The sequence below is a fragment of the Scyliorhinus torazame genome, chromosome 17 (genome assembly GCF_047496885.1).
Source record: "Scyliorhinus torazame isolate Kashiwa2021f chromosome 17, sScyTor2.1, whole genome shotgun sequence".
NCBI classification, from domain to species: domain Eukaryota; kingdom Metazoa; phylum Chordata; class Chondrichthyes; order Carcharhiniformes; family Scyliorhinidae; genus Scyliorhinus; species Scyliorhinus torazame.
In genome coordinates this window covers 144,835,214-144,849,641 of record NC_092723.1, presented here as the reverse complement: position 1 = coordinate 144,849,641, position 14,428 = coordinate 144,835,214, and the positions used below count along the sequence as shown (strand labels likewise).

The 14,428-nt window shown below is 49.6% G+C and overlaps 1 protein-coding gene across 2 annotated transcripts in view; it reads right to left on the bottom strand.

Annotated features, from left to right (window-relative positions):
* Positions 1-606: 606 nt before the first annotated feature.
* The window catches only part of LOC140394213 (SUMO-conjugating enzyme UBC9-B-like), a 28,919-nt gene continuing 15,097 nt past the window's right edge, over positions 607-14,428 (bottom strand). For both annotated transcript variants that reach the window (XM_072481212.1, XM_072481211.1), the window contains exons 6-7: positions 6,862-6,941; positions 607-1,351 (exon numbers count right to left, since the gene is read on the bottom strand). In XM_072481212.1, coding sequence (XP_072337313.1) covers positions 1,288-1,351; positions 6,862-6,941 — 144 coding nt within the window. In that variant the 3' untranslated portion in view covers positions 607-1,287. The remainder of the gene's footprint in view (positions 1,352-6,861; positions 6,942-14,428) is intronic.

Here is a 14,428-nt window from a genome sequence, read left to right as displayed (position 1 = left end):
GTTTTAATCGCCACAAGTTCCTCAAACTCTTCTAGCCGAATCTCATTCCTAGTTCTAGACTCGATGGGCCAAATGGCCTCCGTTTTCACTGTAGGGTTTCTATGATTCTACGTTGTTGATTTCAACATGGGCCATGCCAACCGAATCTTCCCTTCTCAAAGTTGTTTCCAATTCTAAGGAGATGTCTTTAAACCTAGCAACAGCAGACAATATAATCTTCAGGACTCCAGTTCATGGCTGCAGAGAACAGTACTTATCTCAGCGACTATACTATTCCCTCCTATTATCACATTCCATGCCACAGTTCTTTGAATGATGACCTATATCATGAGCCATGGTCAGTTTCATGTCACCCTACAGACTTTTCCCAAATCCACAGAAGTAGCAAGAACAACTGTTGGGGAAGGGTAAAGATTGAGACACTGCACCTGGATTCTCTTTATCGGCCTGACTTGATATAATTAGCTCCTGGATTTGGGACCAGGGTAAGTAGAAATGGCCAGGCGTTGAGCTTCCATGTTGGCGAGGAGAGGCAGGCCCCGTGGGACAGACACAACAGGTAAACCAGTACTGCCCAGGAAAGATGCAGTAGCAGACACACTAGAATATTTTGTATGAATCCTTTATTATCTTTCTAAAGACACAAATTAAGACAAGACTGTGTAAACAGAGGAAATATAGCACAGACTGTGCCGAGTCGGAGATGAACCCGCTTCCTGGTGCAGCACAAAATAACCCCAGCAGGTTCAAATGTGACTTCTACATCTGCATAAACAGCACAGTACAAACAGTATTCCTCTCATCAAACACTGACAATAATAAATGGAGATGGCATTATTATCTGGACTTGTGTATTATAGAAAGTATAAAAATTTTAGCTTTTTACAGCACTCAGAATATCAGCTTCTTCTTTATTAAAATAAAAGCAAGTTTATTTCATCTTTATATTTTATCATAAACCATCAAAAATACAAATTGTCAGTCAGGAGCCAGAAAGAATTTTGGTTTAAACCAAGTCAGCAAGTATCTGGCTTGTTAGGTGGCCAATGCTCATTTCAACACAGGGCAACAATATGAAGCAAAACCAAAAACCAGGGACTGAAGGAAAGGGAGAACAAACAAAGTGTCAGTCATCAGATAGTTCCTGGTGGGAAGAATACACCGGGACTTTATAAAACAAAGGCCCAATTTGAAACCTAGTCACTTTAGTTTAAAAAAAACCACAAGGTCTTGCCAAGTAATTTCCTTGCCATCTTCTGTCGTCCATTCCACAACCCAGGCTCATATCTATGTTGGTGTAAATCGTCGGGCCTGTGCACGAATCCTCTTGTCGTATTCCACACGGTTTTGGCTGCAAAAGGGATACGAACAGCATTACCCAACCAGACGTTCAAGACTGGGCATTAACCGTGCAAGGCTATACAATCTACTGAATGGGAGAAAATGAGGCCCTGTTAAGTGAATGAGGCTCAGCCAGAGACAATTGTTAACAAACGCACAAATGGGTCTTATTTTTGTTAAGAAACCCTAACCTATCCCAGTGCAATCCCTCTGGCTTTTCTCTAACATATTATTTTTTAAAATTTCCTTAAATAAACCTTACTGAGCCATCAATTAGCAAGCTAGATCAGTGAAGAACCCATAATTTAGCATGTAATTATTTAACAATAAGATGGATCAAGTCTTAGTCTATTAATGGCAACTATCCAAATCTTAGTCTATTAGTAACAAGCCAATGATCCACTTTTGAACACTACCAAAATCTGCTATAACCACAGAGACGACCAATGTATAATATTTTTTTTCTTTTCTTTTTGTTTTCAACGTATGTTCACGCTTATCTTTGCTCTGTATAATATGAAAAATCTTAATAAAAACATTTTAAAAATAACCACAGAAAGAACAGTGAACTAGTGAGTTATTGGCCAAGGGCTTCACTCACACATCAGACCTTAACAGTCCCCACTCCCAGGGTTTTATACTCAGATTAATATTGGCACCCCCCATACTCACCCACTTTCTGAACTCAACAGCATATTTGAGAGAAGTCCAGACTGAATGCAGTTTGAAGAATACAGCATTTATTTATTTTAAAAAAATATATATTTATTCACATTTTCCAACAAATTTTCAACAAACCCCCCCCCCCCCCACAACAAAAAGAAAGAAACAAGAACACAACAATCAGAAATTATACATTGAGTTTCGCCCATATACAATAACCCCCCCATATAACATTTAAAAACACAAATAGGGAAAATCCCCCCACCTTCACCCAAACGCCACCCCAAAAGAAACCCCCCCCTCCCTCCCCGCCCTTGGGCTGCTGCTGCTGCTGACCTCCTCCTAGCGTTCCGCGAGATAGAACATAGAACATTACAGCGCAGTACAGGCCCTTCGGCCCTCGATGTTGCGCCGACCTGTGAAACCACTCTAAAGCCCATCTACACTATTCCCTTATTGTCCATAATAGTCTAGAAACGGTTGCCACCGCCTGAGGAACCCTTGCACAGACCCTCGCAAGGCAAACTTTATCCTCTCCAGCTTGATGAACCCTGCCATGTCATTGATCCAAGCTTCCACACTAGGGGGCTTCGCATCTTTCCATAGTAGCAAAATCCTTCGCCGGGCTACCAGGGACGCAAAGGCCAGAATACCGGCCTCTTTCACCTCCTGAACTCCCGGCTCGTCCGATACCCCAAATAATGCCAATCCCCAGCTCAGCTTGGCCTGGGCGTTCACCACCTTGGACATAGTCCTCGTAAAACCCCTCCAAAACCCATCCAGCGCCGGGCACGACCAGAACATATGGACATGATTTGCCGGGCTCCCCGAGCACCTCCCACATCTGTCCTCCACCCCAAAGAACCTACTCAACCTCGCCCCTGTCATATGCGCTCTGTGAGTAACTTCGAACTGTATTAGGCTGAGCCTGGCGCAAGAGGAGGAAGAATTAACCCTACTCAGGGCATCAGCCCACAGACCCTCATCTATCTCCTCCCCAAGCTCCTCCTCCCACTTGCACTTTAACCCCTCCACCGAGTCCTCCTCCGCTTCCTTCAGCTCCTGGTAAATCGCCAAAACCTTGCCTTCTCCAACCCATACACCCAAAATCACCCTGTCCTGAATCCCACGTGCCGGAAGCAGCGGGAATTCCCTCACCTGCCGCCTCACAAACGCCCTCACTTGCATGTACCTGAAAGCGTTTCCCGGGGGTAGCCCAAACTTCTCCTCCAGCGCCCCTAGGCTCGCAAACGTCCCATCGATGAACAGGTCCCCCATTCTTCTAATCCCTGCCCGATGCCAGTTCCGAAACCCCCCATCCATCCTTCCCGGGGCGAACCGATGATTCTCCCGAATCGGGGACCAAACTGAGGCTCCCACCTCGCCCGTGTTGCCTCCACTGCCCCCATATCTTCAGCGTCACCGCCACCACCGGACTCGTGGTGTACCTTGTCGGCGGTGCCGTTACCAGTGCCCTCAGGCTCGTGCCCACACAGGACGCCATCTCTAGCCTCTTCCACGCCGCCCCCTCTCCCTCCATTACCCACTTACGGATCATCGCCACATTGGCTGCCCAATAATAGCCACACAAATTCGGCAGTGCCAGCCCCCCCCCTGTCCCTGCTACGCTCCAGAAACACCCTTGGGGTCTTATTCGCCCACAGAAATCCCATGATGCTCCTGCTTACCCGTTTAAAAAAGGCCTTGGGGATCATAACTGGAACACAAAGAGAAACCTCGGGAGGACTGTCATTTTGACCGACTGCACCCTACCCGCTAGTGAGAGTGGCAGCATATCCCATCTTTTAAAATCCTCCTCCATCTGCTCCACCAACCGTGTCAAATTGAGCTTGTGCAGGGGCCAACTCCTAGCTACTTGGATCCCTAGGTACCGAAAGCTCCTTTCCGCCCTCTTCAGCGGTAGCTCGTCTATCCCCTTTCCCTGGTCCCCTGAATGCACCACAAAGAGCTCACTCTTCCCTACGTTGAGTTTATACCCCAAAAAGTCTCCAAACTCCCTAAGGATCCGCATGACCTCCGCCATCCCCTCCACTGGATCCGCCACATACAACAGGTCGTCGGCATACAGCGACACCCAGTGTTCCTCTCCCCCCCCCCCCCCCGGACCAGTCTCCTCCATTTCCTGGACTCCCTCAGTGCCATGGCCAGCGGTTCAATTGCCAGTGCAAACAACAAGGGGGATAAGGGGCACCCCTGCCTCGTCCCCCGGTACAGCCGAAAGTACTCCGACCTCCGCTGGTTCGTAGCCACACTCGCCACTAGGGCTCTATATATAGCAGCCTGACCCAACTGATGAACCCCTCCCCGAACCCAAACCTCCGCAACACTTCCCAAAGATACTCCCACTCCACCCGATCAAAGGCCTTCTCCGCATCCATAGCTGCCACTACCTCCGCTTCCCCCTCCACCGAGGGCATCATAATCACATTGAGGAGCCTCCGCACATTTGTATTTAGCTGCCTACCCTTCACAAATCCCGTCTGGTCCTTATGAATCACCCCGGGACACAGTCCTCAATTCTCGTAGCCAGCAACTTAGCGTCAACATTGAGGAGTGAGATCGGTCTATACGACCCACATTGCAGTGGATCCTTGTCCCGCTTCAAGATCAAAGAAATCAGCGCCCTGGACATTGTCGGGGGCAAGGACCCCCCCTCCCTCGCCTTATTAAAAGTCCTCACTAGCAACGGGCCCAGCAGGTCCACGTATTTCCTGTAGAATCCAACCGGGAACCCATCCGGCCCTGGGGCCTTCCCCGCCTGCATGCTCCCCAATCCTTTAACCAGCTCCTCCAGCCCAATCGGCGCCCCCAAACCAGCCACCTCCTCCTCCTCCACCCTCGGGAACCTCAGTTGATCTAGGAATCGTCGCATCCCCATCTCCCCCGCTGGGGGCTTAGACCTGTACAGCTCCCCATAGAAGTTGCTAAATACCTTGTGTATTCTCACTGCACTCCGCACCGTATTCCCCCCTCTATCCTTAACTCCACCAATCTCCCTCGCTGCCTCCCTCTTACGAAGCTGATGTGCCAGCATCCGACTCGCCTTCTCCCCATACTCTTACGTCGGCCCCTGCGCTTTCCTCCACTGTGCCTCTGCTTTCCCAGTGGTCAACAGGTCGAATTCTGTCTGGAGGTTCCATCTCTCCCTGAGTAGCCCCTCCTCGGGGGGCCTCTGCATACCTCCTGCCCACCCTTAAAATCTCCCCCACCAACCTCTCCCTCCCCTCTCTCTTCTCCCTGTGGGCCCTAATGGAGATTAGCTCTCCTCTGACCATCGTCTTCAACGCCTCCCAGACTACCCCCACCTGCACCTCCCCGTTGTCGTTGGCCTCCAAATATCTTTCAATACACCCCTGCACCTGCCCGCACACCCCCTCATCCGCCAACAATCCCACATCAAGGCGCCACAGCGGGCGCTGGTCCCTCTCCTCCCCAACTCCAGCTCCACCCAATGCGGGGCGTGGTCAGAGATGGCTATGGCCGAATATTCCGTTCCCTCCAGTTTTGGGATTAGCGCCCTACTCAACATGAAAAAAAATCTATCCTGGAGTAGGCTCTATGGACGTGGGAAAAGAAGGAAAATTCCCTGGCCAGCGGTCTGGCAAACCTCCTTGGATCCACTCACCCCATCTGGTCCATAAACCCCCTGAGCACCTTGGCCGCAGCTGGCCTCTTACCCGTCCTGGACCTAGAACGGTCCACTGCTGGGTCCAGCACCGTGTTGAAGTCTCCCCCCCATTATCAAGCTTCCTACCTCTAGATCCGGAATCCGACCCAGCATGCGTTTCATAAATCCGGCATCATCCCAATTCGGGGCCTATACATTCGCCACTACCACCCGCACCCCCTGCAACCTACCACTCACCATCACATATCGACCTCCATTATCCACTACAATATTCAGTGCCTCGAACGACACCCGCTTCCCCACAAGTATTGCAACCCCTCTGTTCTTCGCATCCAGCCCTGAATGAAAGACCTGCCCTACCCATCCCTTTCTCAGCGTAACCTGATCTGCCACCTTCAGATGTGTCTCCTGGAGCATAACCAAGTCTGCCTTCAGTCCCTTTAAATGCGCGAACAACCGAGCCCTCCTGACCGGCCCGTTCAGGCCCCTCACATTCCAAGTTATCAGCCGGATCGGGGGCTTTTTGCCGCACCTCCCGGATCGCTGCCCCTTGGGCCTTCTGGGTCTCCACAAGCTTCTCAATCGCCGCCTTCATTGGCGCCAGCATTTCTGTCCTCAGCTCCTCAAAGCAGTGTTTAAGAAACTCCTGCTACTCCTGCGACCACGCTGCTTGATCTCCACCTGCCGCCATCTTGCTTATCCTCACTCGCACTTTTCGCTGCACCAGGATCACTTTTTTAACCGCTCCACTCCTGGCCCAATCCATATAATGTCGGGGGGACCTTGCTGTCACCTTCCCACAGTGGAAGCCGTCGAACAATTGCCGTTGGGGCCCCTCTGAAGAGCCCAAAGGTCCGTTCCCGGCGGGAGCTGCCGAACGTGCGACCTACCTAGGCATTGCCGCAACCGGAAGTCAAATACAGCACTTATACAACAGCCCTTCTGCATTCAGACTGGAGTAAAGGGGAAAGAGTGGATTGAATATTCACTCTGGCCAGCTCAATGAAGTGATCGGATTTTTAAAAAAGTGACTTCTGAAACTACATTCAGTGGTTGCTTTCGTGACAGGATCGACATACACAAAAAATGAAACTATTGCAGATGTAGCTGAGCTGGCAGAATTTCAACAAAAGGCCACCTCATGCATTTTGAGGTCTGTTCCCGAAAAAAAGGCAGCAGTTCAAAATGCACAAGGAGCTGATGCTTACCAGTAAATTGTGTAGGCTTCTGCTTGTGCAGGATCCTGAACATTTGGTTCATTTAAAAGTTCTTGTATACCTAATAATATCTAGGAGAATAAAAATAAAGAAGCAAAATGTGAACACTGCATGCAACCTTTGCAGTCCAGATACTTTGTATTACTCCAAAATGACAATGCTCCTGGGGAGACCGGCAAAAGAACAAAGAAAGAAAACAGAGACTTTTTTTACCTGAAGGCCGGGGATCCGGAGGCTAAGAGAACTGTTAACTGCTGTTTATTACGATATTAATAATCCCGTCACTTGAGCTACTCAATTCTAATATCAAAGCTTTGAAGCCTTGGGGTTTGAAATACTTCAGGGCCCTCATGTACTCTTTCCTCATATATCAATAGTCATATCTCTGACCTGAAAGGTGCTTCAGATATGGCATGCAGTCAAAGTTGCTGTAGTCTGTACACAAACAGCAACAAGCTGACTGATGAGGTCATTGTTTTTGCAGTTATTTGAAGGAGGAATGTTGGCCGGGACACTGGAAGAGCCCCCGCTCTTTTGAGAAATGCCTCTCAAAGTAGAGTTGAGCCACACAAATCAAGAAGATGCTGAGTCGGTGTTAGCTGATCTGAGCATGGCAGAAATCCAAGTGCAGAAGTGTGGGTAGGGAAAGGGGCAAAATTAAAAGCCCAAAGCACCTAAAAAATAAATAATCTTTATTGTCACAAGTAGGCTTACATTAACACGGCAATGAAGTTACTGTGAAAAGCCCCTAGTCGCCTCATTCCGGCGCCTGTTCGGGTACACAGAGGGAGAATTCAGAATTCTCAGCTGGTACGGGAATTAAACCCGCGCTGCTGGCCTTGTTCTGCATCACAAACCAGCTGTCTAGCCCACTGGGCTAAACCTGATCTCCACCCAGCTGGCAAATGCACATCTGACGAGGGGAGTATTACCAAAAAAACTCATCCAAAGGTTGACCCCGTGATTTTGGGTCTCAAAGAAAAAAATCATTTTTCAGATACCTAGTGTAGAGATTGACCCTTGGCTTTCCAGGGATCAAACCACGTTGTGATTATTAATTACTCCGGAGGTCCCCAGCATCACAGATGTCACTCTTAAGCCAATTCAATTCACTGCAAATGATATCAAAAAATGGCTGAAGGCACTGAAAACTGGAAAGGCTATGGGCCCGGACAACATTCCAGCTAAAGACATGCCAAGCTGTTCCAGTACAGCTCCAAACCTGCCATCTACCCGGCAAAGTGGAAAATTGCCCAGATATGTCCTGTACATGAAAATCTGAACAAATTCAACCCAGCCAATTACGGCCCCATCAGCTTCAACCTGCCATGCCAACATGGGGCACTCCTCAACCGTTTCCACACTGACCCAAGGACGTTGTGCAGCAAATCGGCACAAGTGGGGCCTTGTAGGGAACCCAGACTACAACCTGGGCTGGGTGTTGAATGTTAAGTAATGGGTTAAGAGACATTGCAATTAGTTGTCTCATTTATGTTAAGTATCCATTAATTGACACTGATATGTAAAGGGGCTTCAGGTGGCCTCTGGCAGGTGATGTATAGTTAGAGTTTTGTGCAAAGGCTGTAGGAATGAAATAAATGTGTGTTTGTGAAAAAGGAACAGAACTTTAGACTCTTCATATCACAGCAACTAAAACGTCTAACAATTGGTAGCAGAGGATGGTTGCTGTGTAAATGTGAAGGGTTGAAAGATACAACTTTTCCAGATCAAACCAAGGAATGAGAAAATAAAAAAATAAAAAGGGATATATGGCTGAACCGAGGATAAAGGTGGCTGGATATAACTATCCTCCCTTATTTTCTGAAAGGGAATCATACGACCAATGGAGAAGTGCAGTAGTTATGTGGACTAAGGTAACTGCTTTGGAAAAGAGAAAACAAGGTATGGCATTGGCTCTTTCTCTACCATATGGCAGTAATATTCGAAACAAAGTGCTTTCTGAGCTGGAATTGGAAGAGTTAGACTCAGAAGAAGGTCTGGAGACTTTATTACATTATATGGATAAGATTTATAAGAAAGATGATTTGTTAAGTGCGTATGAAGCATGGTCGGATTTTGCTAAGTTCCGGAAAATGGAGGATATCTCCATGGACGACTATATAATGGAATTTGGCAGACTATATAAAAGGCTGCAGAAACACAACCTGGAATTTCCACAGTCTGTGTTGGCCTTTAAATTACTTGACTGTGCTAGAGTGAGCAACATGGATGGGCTCCTGGTTTTGACTGGAGTTCAGTTTACTGATAAGGATACCTTATTTGAACAGATGACAAAAGCTTTACAAAAGTTTCTGGGGAAACATTCGATTCCGATGGCTCTGATGACCCAAATAGGTCAGCCTGCAATAAGGCAGAATATGGAAGATACACTAACAGGATGGCGAAATCGTATGGCTACGAACAGGGCTCAAGACTAAAGAAGGAGACCGAGACAAGAAAATTATGAAGACAGAAACCCAATTAGAACCTACAATAGAAAGATGAACCCCATAGACTCTTCATATCACAGCAACTAAAATGTCTAACATTGCACCCCAAACCAATGACTCACATCAATGCCCCCTGACAGAATTCAGCAGAGGGCTTAGAGAGCTCTATTTAGCCACTACGGAAGCTATTGCCTGGCTTGATGATTACGCCACACACTTAAAAAAAAAACATCAGTCTACTTTAAGCAAAGTGGTGGAGGGGGTCATCAACAGTGCTATCAAGAGGCACTTGCTTAGCAATAACCAGCTCACTGACGCTCAGTTTGGGCTTCGCAAGGGTCGCTCAACCCTCTTACCTCAAATCAGCCTTTGTTCAAACATTGTCAAAAGAGCTGACCTCCTGAGGTAAAAGTGACATAAAGGCAGCATTTGACTGAGTGTGGTGTCAAGGAGCCCTAGCAATACTGGAGTCAATGGGAATCAGGGGAAAAACTCTCTGTTGGGTGGAGTCATACCTGGCACAAAGGAAGATGGTTATGTTGGTTGGACGTCAAACATCTTAGTTCCAGGACCTCACTGAAGGAATTCCTCAGGGTAGTGTCCTAGGCCCAACCATCTTCAGTGGCTTCACCAATGACCTTCTCAACCATAAGGTTAGAAGTGAGGATGATCGGACTTCCGGGTGCGGCGATGACCAGCTAAGTCGCACGTTTCGGCAGCTCCCGGTGGAACGGACTTTTGGGCTCTTGATAGGAGCCCCAACGGCAATTTTAACGGCTAAAAACACCGTGCGGTAAACCAGAAGGGTGTTCCCCCTGGACACGGATGGAAAAAGGAGAGGAAAGTGGCCGGATTGCAGCGGATCCTTTGGAACAACGGCAAGGAAGGCAAGCAGAAACCAAGATGGCGTCGGAAGGTGGCAGTTTCATATGGGGCCCTGAACAACAAGAGTTCTTGAAATGCTGCGTGGAGGAGATTAAAAAGGAAATGAAGAAAGAGTTGTTGGCCCCGATATTACAGGCGATCGAAGGGCTGAAAGAGGAACAAAAGACCCAGGAGCAGGAGCTTCGGGTCGTGAAGGCGAAAGCAGCTGAGAATGAGAACGATATACAGGGCCTGGTGGTGAAGTCGGAGATACAGGAGGCACACCAGAAACGATGTGTGGAGAGGTTGGAGGCACTGGAAAACAACGCAAGGAGGAACAACTTGAGGATTCTTGGCCTTCCTGAAGGTGTGGAGGGGGTGGACGTCGGGGCATATGTGAGCACGATGCTGCACTCGTTAATGGGAGCGGAGGCCCCGACGGGTCCGTTGGAGGTGGAGGGAGCATACCGAGTTATGGTGCGAGGATCGAGAGCAGGAGAAACTCCCAGAGCCATAGTGGTGAGATTCCTCCGTTTTAAGGATAGAGAAATGGTCCTTAGATGGGCGAAGAAAACTCGGTGCAGTAAATGGGAGAACGCGGTGATCCGCGTTTATCAAGATTGGAGTGCGGAGGTGGCGAGAAGGAGGGCGAGCTTTAATCGGGCCAAGGCGGGTACTTCACAAAAGGAAGATAAAATTTGGAATGCTGCAACCGGCAAGACTGTGGGTCACATATCAAGGGAGGCACCACTACTTTGAGACGGCGGATGAAGCGTGGACTTTTATTGTAGAAGAAAAATTGGAATGAGTGGATTATGAAAAAGAACGTTTGGACAAAGTGGTGGGGCGAATGGGGGGGGGCGAAGAGGGGTTTTATGTTCTAATCCTGTGGTATGGTAACTTTTCTTTCTCCCACAGGTGGTGATGGGGGGAGGTGGGGAGGGAGAGGAGATGGGGCGTTGGCCATGGGAGGCGGGGCCGAGGGAGAGGCGCGGGCTTGGTTCCCGCGCTATGATAATTATGGCGGGAATAGAGAAGCAGGAAGGAGGGGGCGTCGCACGGTGCGAGCCGTGGTCACGGGAGGAAGCCGAGGTCAGCCAGAGTTTGCTGACTTCTGGGAGCAACATGGGGGGAGTAATTACGCTAGCGGGGGATCTAGCGGGGGGGGGGGGTGGGAGGGGGGAATTACTGGCTTGCTGCTGCTGGGGAAAGGGGGGAGTGGGTACGGGAGAGGATGGGCGGGGGGGCACCGCCTGGGGGAGATACAGCTGCGTGGGAACTGGGTGAGAAGCTGGAAAAAGATGATGGCTAACCGGCAAGGGTGGGGGGTGGGAAGCCCCCCAACTCGGCTGATCACGTGGAACGTGAGAGGGCTTAACGGGCCGATAAAGAGGGCACGAGTACTCGCACACCTTAAGAAACTTAAAGCAGATGTGGTTATGTTACAGGAAACGCACCTGAAACTGATAGACCAGGTTAGGCTGCGCAAAGGATGGGTGGGGCAGGTGTTCCATTCGGGGCTGGATGCGAAAAACAGGGGGTGGCTATATTAGTGGGGAAGCGGGTAATGTTCGAGGCAAAGACTATAGTGGCGGATAACGGGGGCAGATACGTGATGGTGAGTGGCAAATTACAGGGAGAGATGGTGGTTTTGGTAAACGTGTGTGCCCCGAACTGGGACGATGCCAACTTTATGAGGCGAATGCTAGGACGCATCCCGGACCTAGAGACAGGAAAGCTGATAATGGGGGGAGACTTTAACACGGTGTTGGAACCAAGGCTGGATAGGTCGAAGTCCAGGACTGGTAGGAGGCCAGCAGCAGCCAAGGTGCTTAAGGATTTTATGGAGCAGATGGGAGGGGTGGACCCGTGGAGATTCAGTAGACCTAGGAGTAAGGAGTTCTCGTTTTTCTCCTATGTCCATAAAGTCTATTCGCGCATAGACTTTTTTGTGTTGGGTAGGGCATTGATCCCGAGGGTGAGGGGAACGGAATATACGGCTATAGCCATTTCGGATCATGCCCCACACTGGGTAGACTTGGAGATAGGGGAGGAAACAGGAGGGCGCCCACCCTGGAGAATGGACATGGGACTAATGGTGGATGAGGGGGTGTGCCTAAGGGCGAGGGGATGTATTGAAAAGTACTTGGAACTCAATGACAATGGGGAGGTTCAGGTGGGAGTGGTCTGGGAGGCGTTGAAGGCGGTGGTTAGGGGGGAGCTGATATCAATAAGGACACATAAAGGGAAGCAGGAGAGTAAGGAACGGGAGCGGTTGCTGCAAGAACTTTTGAGGGTGGACAGACAATATGCGGAAGCACCGGAGGAGGGACTGTACAGGGAAAGGCAAAGGCTGCATGTGGAATTTGACTTGCTGACTACAGGCACTGCAGAGGCACAATGGAGGAAGGCGCAGGGTGTACAGTATGAATATGGAGAGAAGGCGAGCAGATTGCTGGCACACCAATTGAGGAAAAGGGGAGCAGCGAGGGAAATAGGGGGAGTGAGGGACGAGGAAGGAGAGACGGAGCGGGGAGCGGAGAGAGTGAATGAAGTGTTCAAGACATTTTATAAAAAATTGTATGAAGCTCAACCCCCGGATGGGAGGGAGAGAATGATGGATTTTTTGGATCGGCTGGAAATTCCCAAGGTGGAAGAGCAGGAAAGGGTGGGACTGGGGGCACAGATCACGGTAGAAGAAGTGGTGAAAGGAATTAGGAACATGCAGACGGGAAAGGCCCCGGGACCGGACGGATTCCCAGTTGAATTTTACAGAAAATATTTGGACTTGCTCGCCCCGCTACTGACGAGGACCTTTAACGAGGCAAAGGAAAGGGGACAACTGCCCCCGACTATGTCTGAAGCAACGATATCGCTTCTCTTAAAGAAGGAAAAGGATCCGCTACAATGCGGGTCCTACAGACCAATCTCCCTCCTAAATGTGGATGCCAAGGTCCTGGCCAAGGTAATGGCAATGAGAATAGAGGAATGTGTCCCGGGGGTGGTTCATGAGGACCAAACTGGGTTTGTGAAGGGGAGACAGCTGAACACGAATATACGGAGGCTGTTAGGGGTAATGATGATGGCCCCACCAGAGGGTGAAACGGAGATAGTAGTGGCGATGGATGCCGAGAAAGCATTTGATAGAGTGGAATGGGATTATCTGTGGGAGGTGTTGAGGAGATTTGGTTTTGGAGAGGGGTTTGTTAGATGGGTGCAGCTGTTGTATAGGGCCCCAGTGGCGAGTGTGGTCACGAATGGACGAGGATCGGCATATTTTCGGCTCCATAGAGGGACAAGGCAGGGATGTCCTCTGTCCCCATTACTGTTTGCACTGGCGATTGAGCCCCTGGCGATAGCGCTGAGAGGTTCCAAGAGATGGAGGGGAATACTTAGGGGAGGAGAAGAACACCGGGTATCTTTATATGCGGATGATCTGCTACTATATGTGGCGGATCCGGCGGAGGGGATGCCAGAAATAATGCGGATACTTGGGGAGTTTGGGGATTTTTCAGGGTATAAATTGAACATGGGGAAGAGTGAGCTGTTTGTGGTGCATCCAGGGGAGCAGAGTAGAGAAATAGAAGACCTACCGTTGAGGAAGGTAACAAGAGACTTTCGTTACCTGGGGATCCAGATAGCTAAGAATTGGGGCACATTGCACAGGCTAAATTTAACGCGGTTGGTGGAACAGATGGAGGAAGATTTCAAGAGATGGGATATGGTAGCACTGTCAATGGCAGGGAGGGTGCAGGCGGTTAAGATGGTGGTCCTCCCGAGATTCCTCTTTGTGTTTCAGTGCCTCCCGGTGGTGATCACGAAGGCTTTTTTCAAAAGGATAGAAAAGAGTATCATGGGTTTTGTTTGGGCCGGGAAGACTCCGAGAGTGAGGAAGGGATTCTTACAGCGTAGTAGGGATAGGGGGGGGCTGGCACTACCGAGCCTAAGTGAGTATTATTGGGCCGCTAATATTTCAATGGTGAGTAAGTGGATGGGAGAGGAGGAAGGAGCGGCGTGGAAGAGATTAGAGAGGGCGTCCTGTAGGGGGACCAGCCTGCAGGCTATGGTGACAGCCCCATTGCCGTTCTCACCGAGGAACTATACCACGAGTCCGGTGGTGGTAGCTACACTGAAGATTTGGGGACAGTGGAGACGACATAGGGGAAAGACCGGAGCATTGGGGGGGTCCCCGATAAGAAACAACCATAGGTTTGCCCCGGGGGGAATGGATGGGGGATATGGAA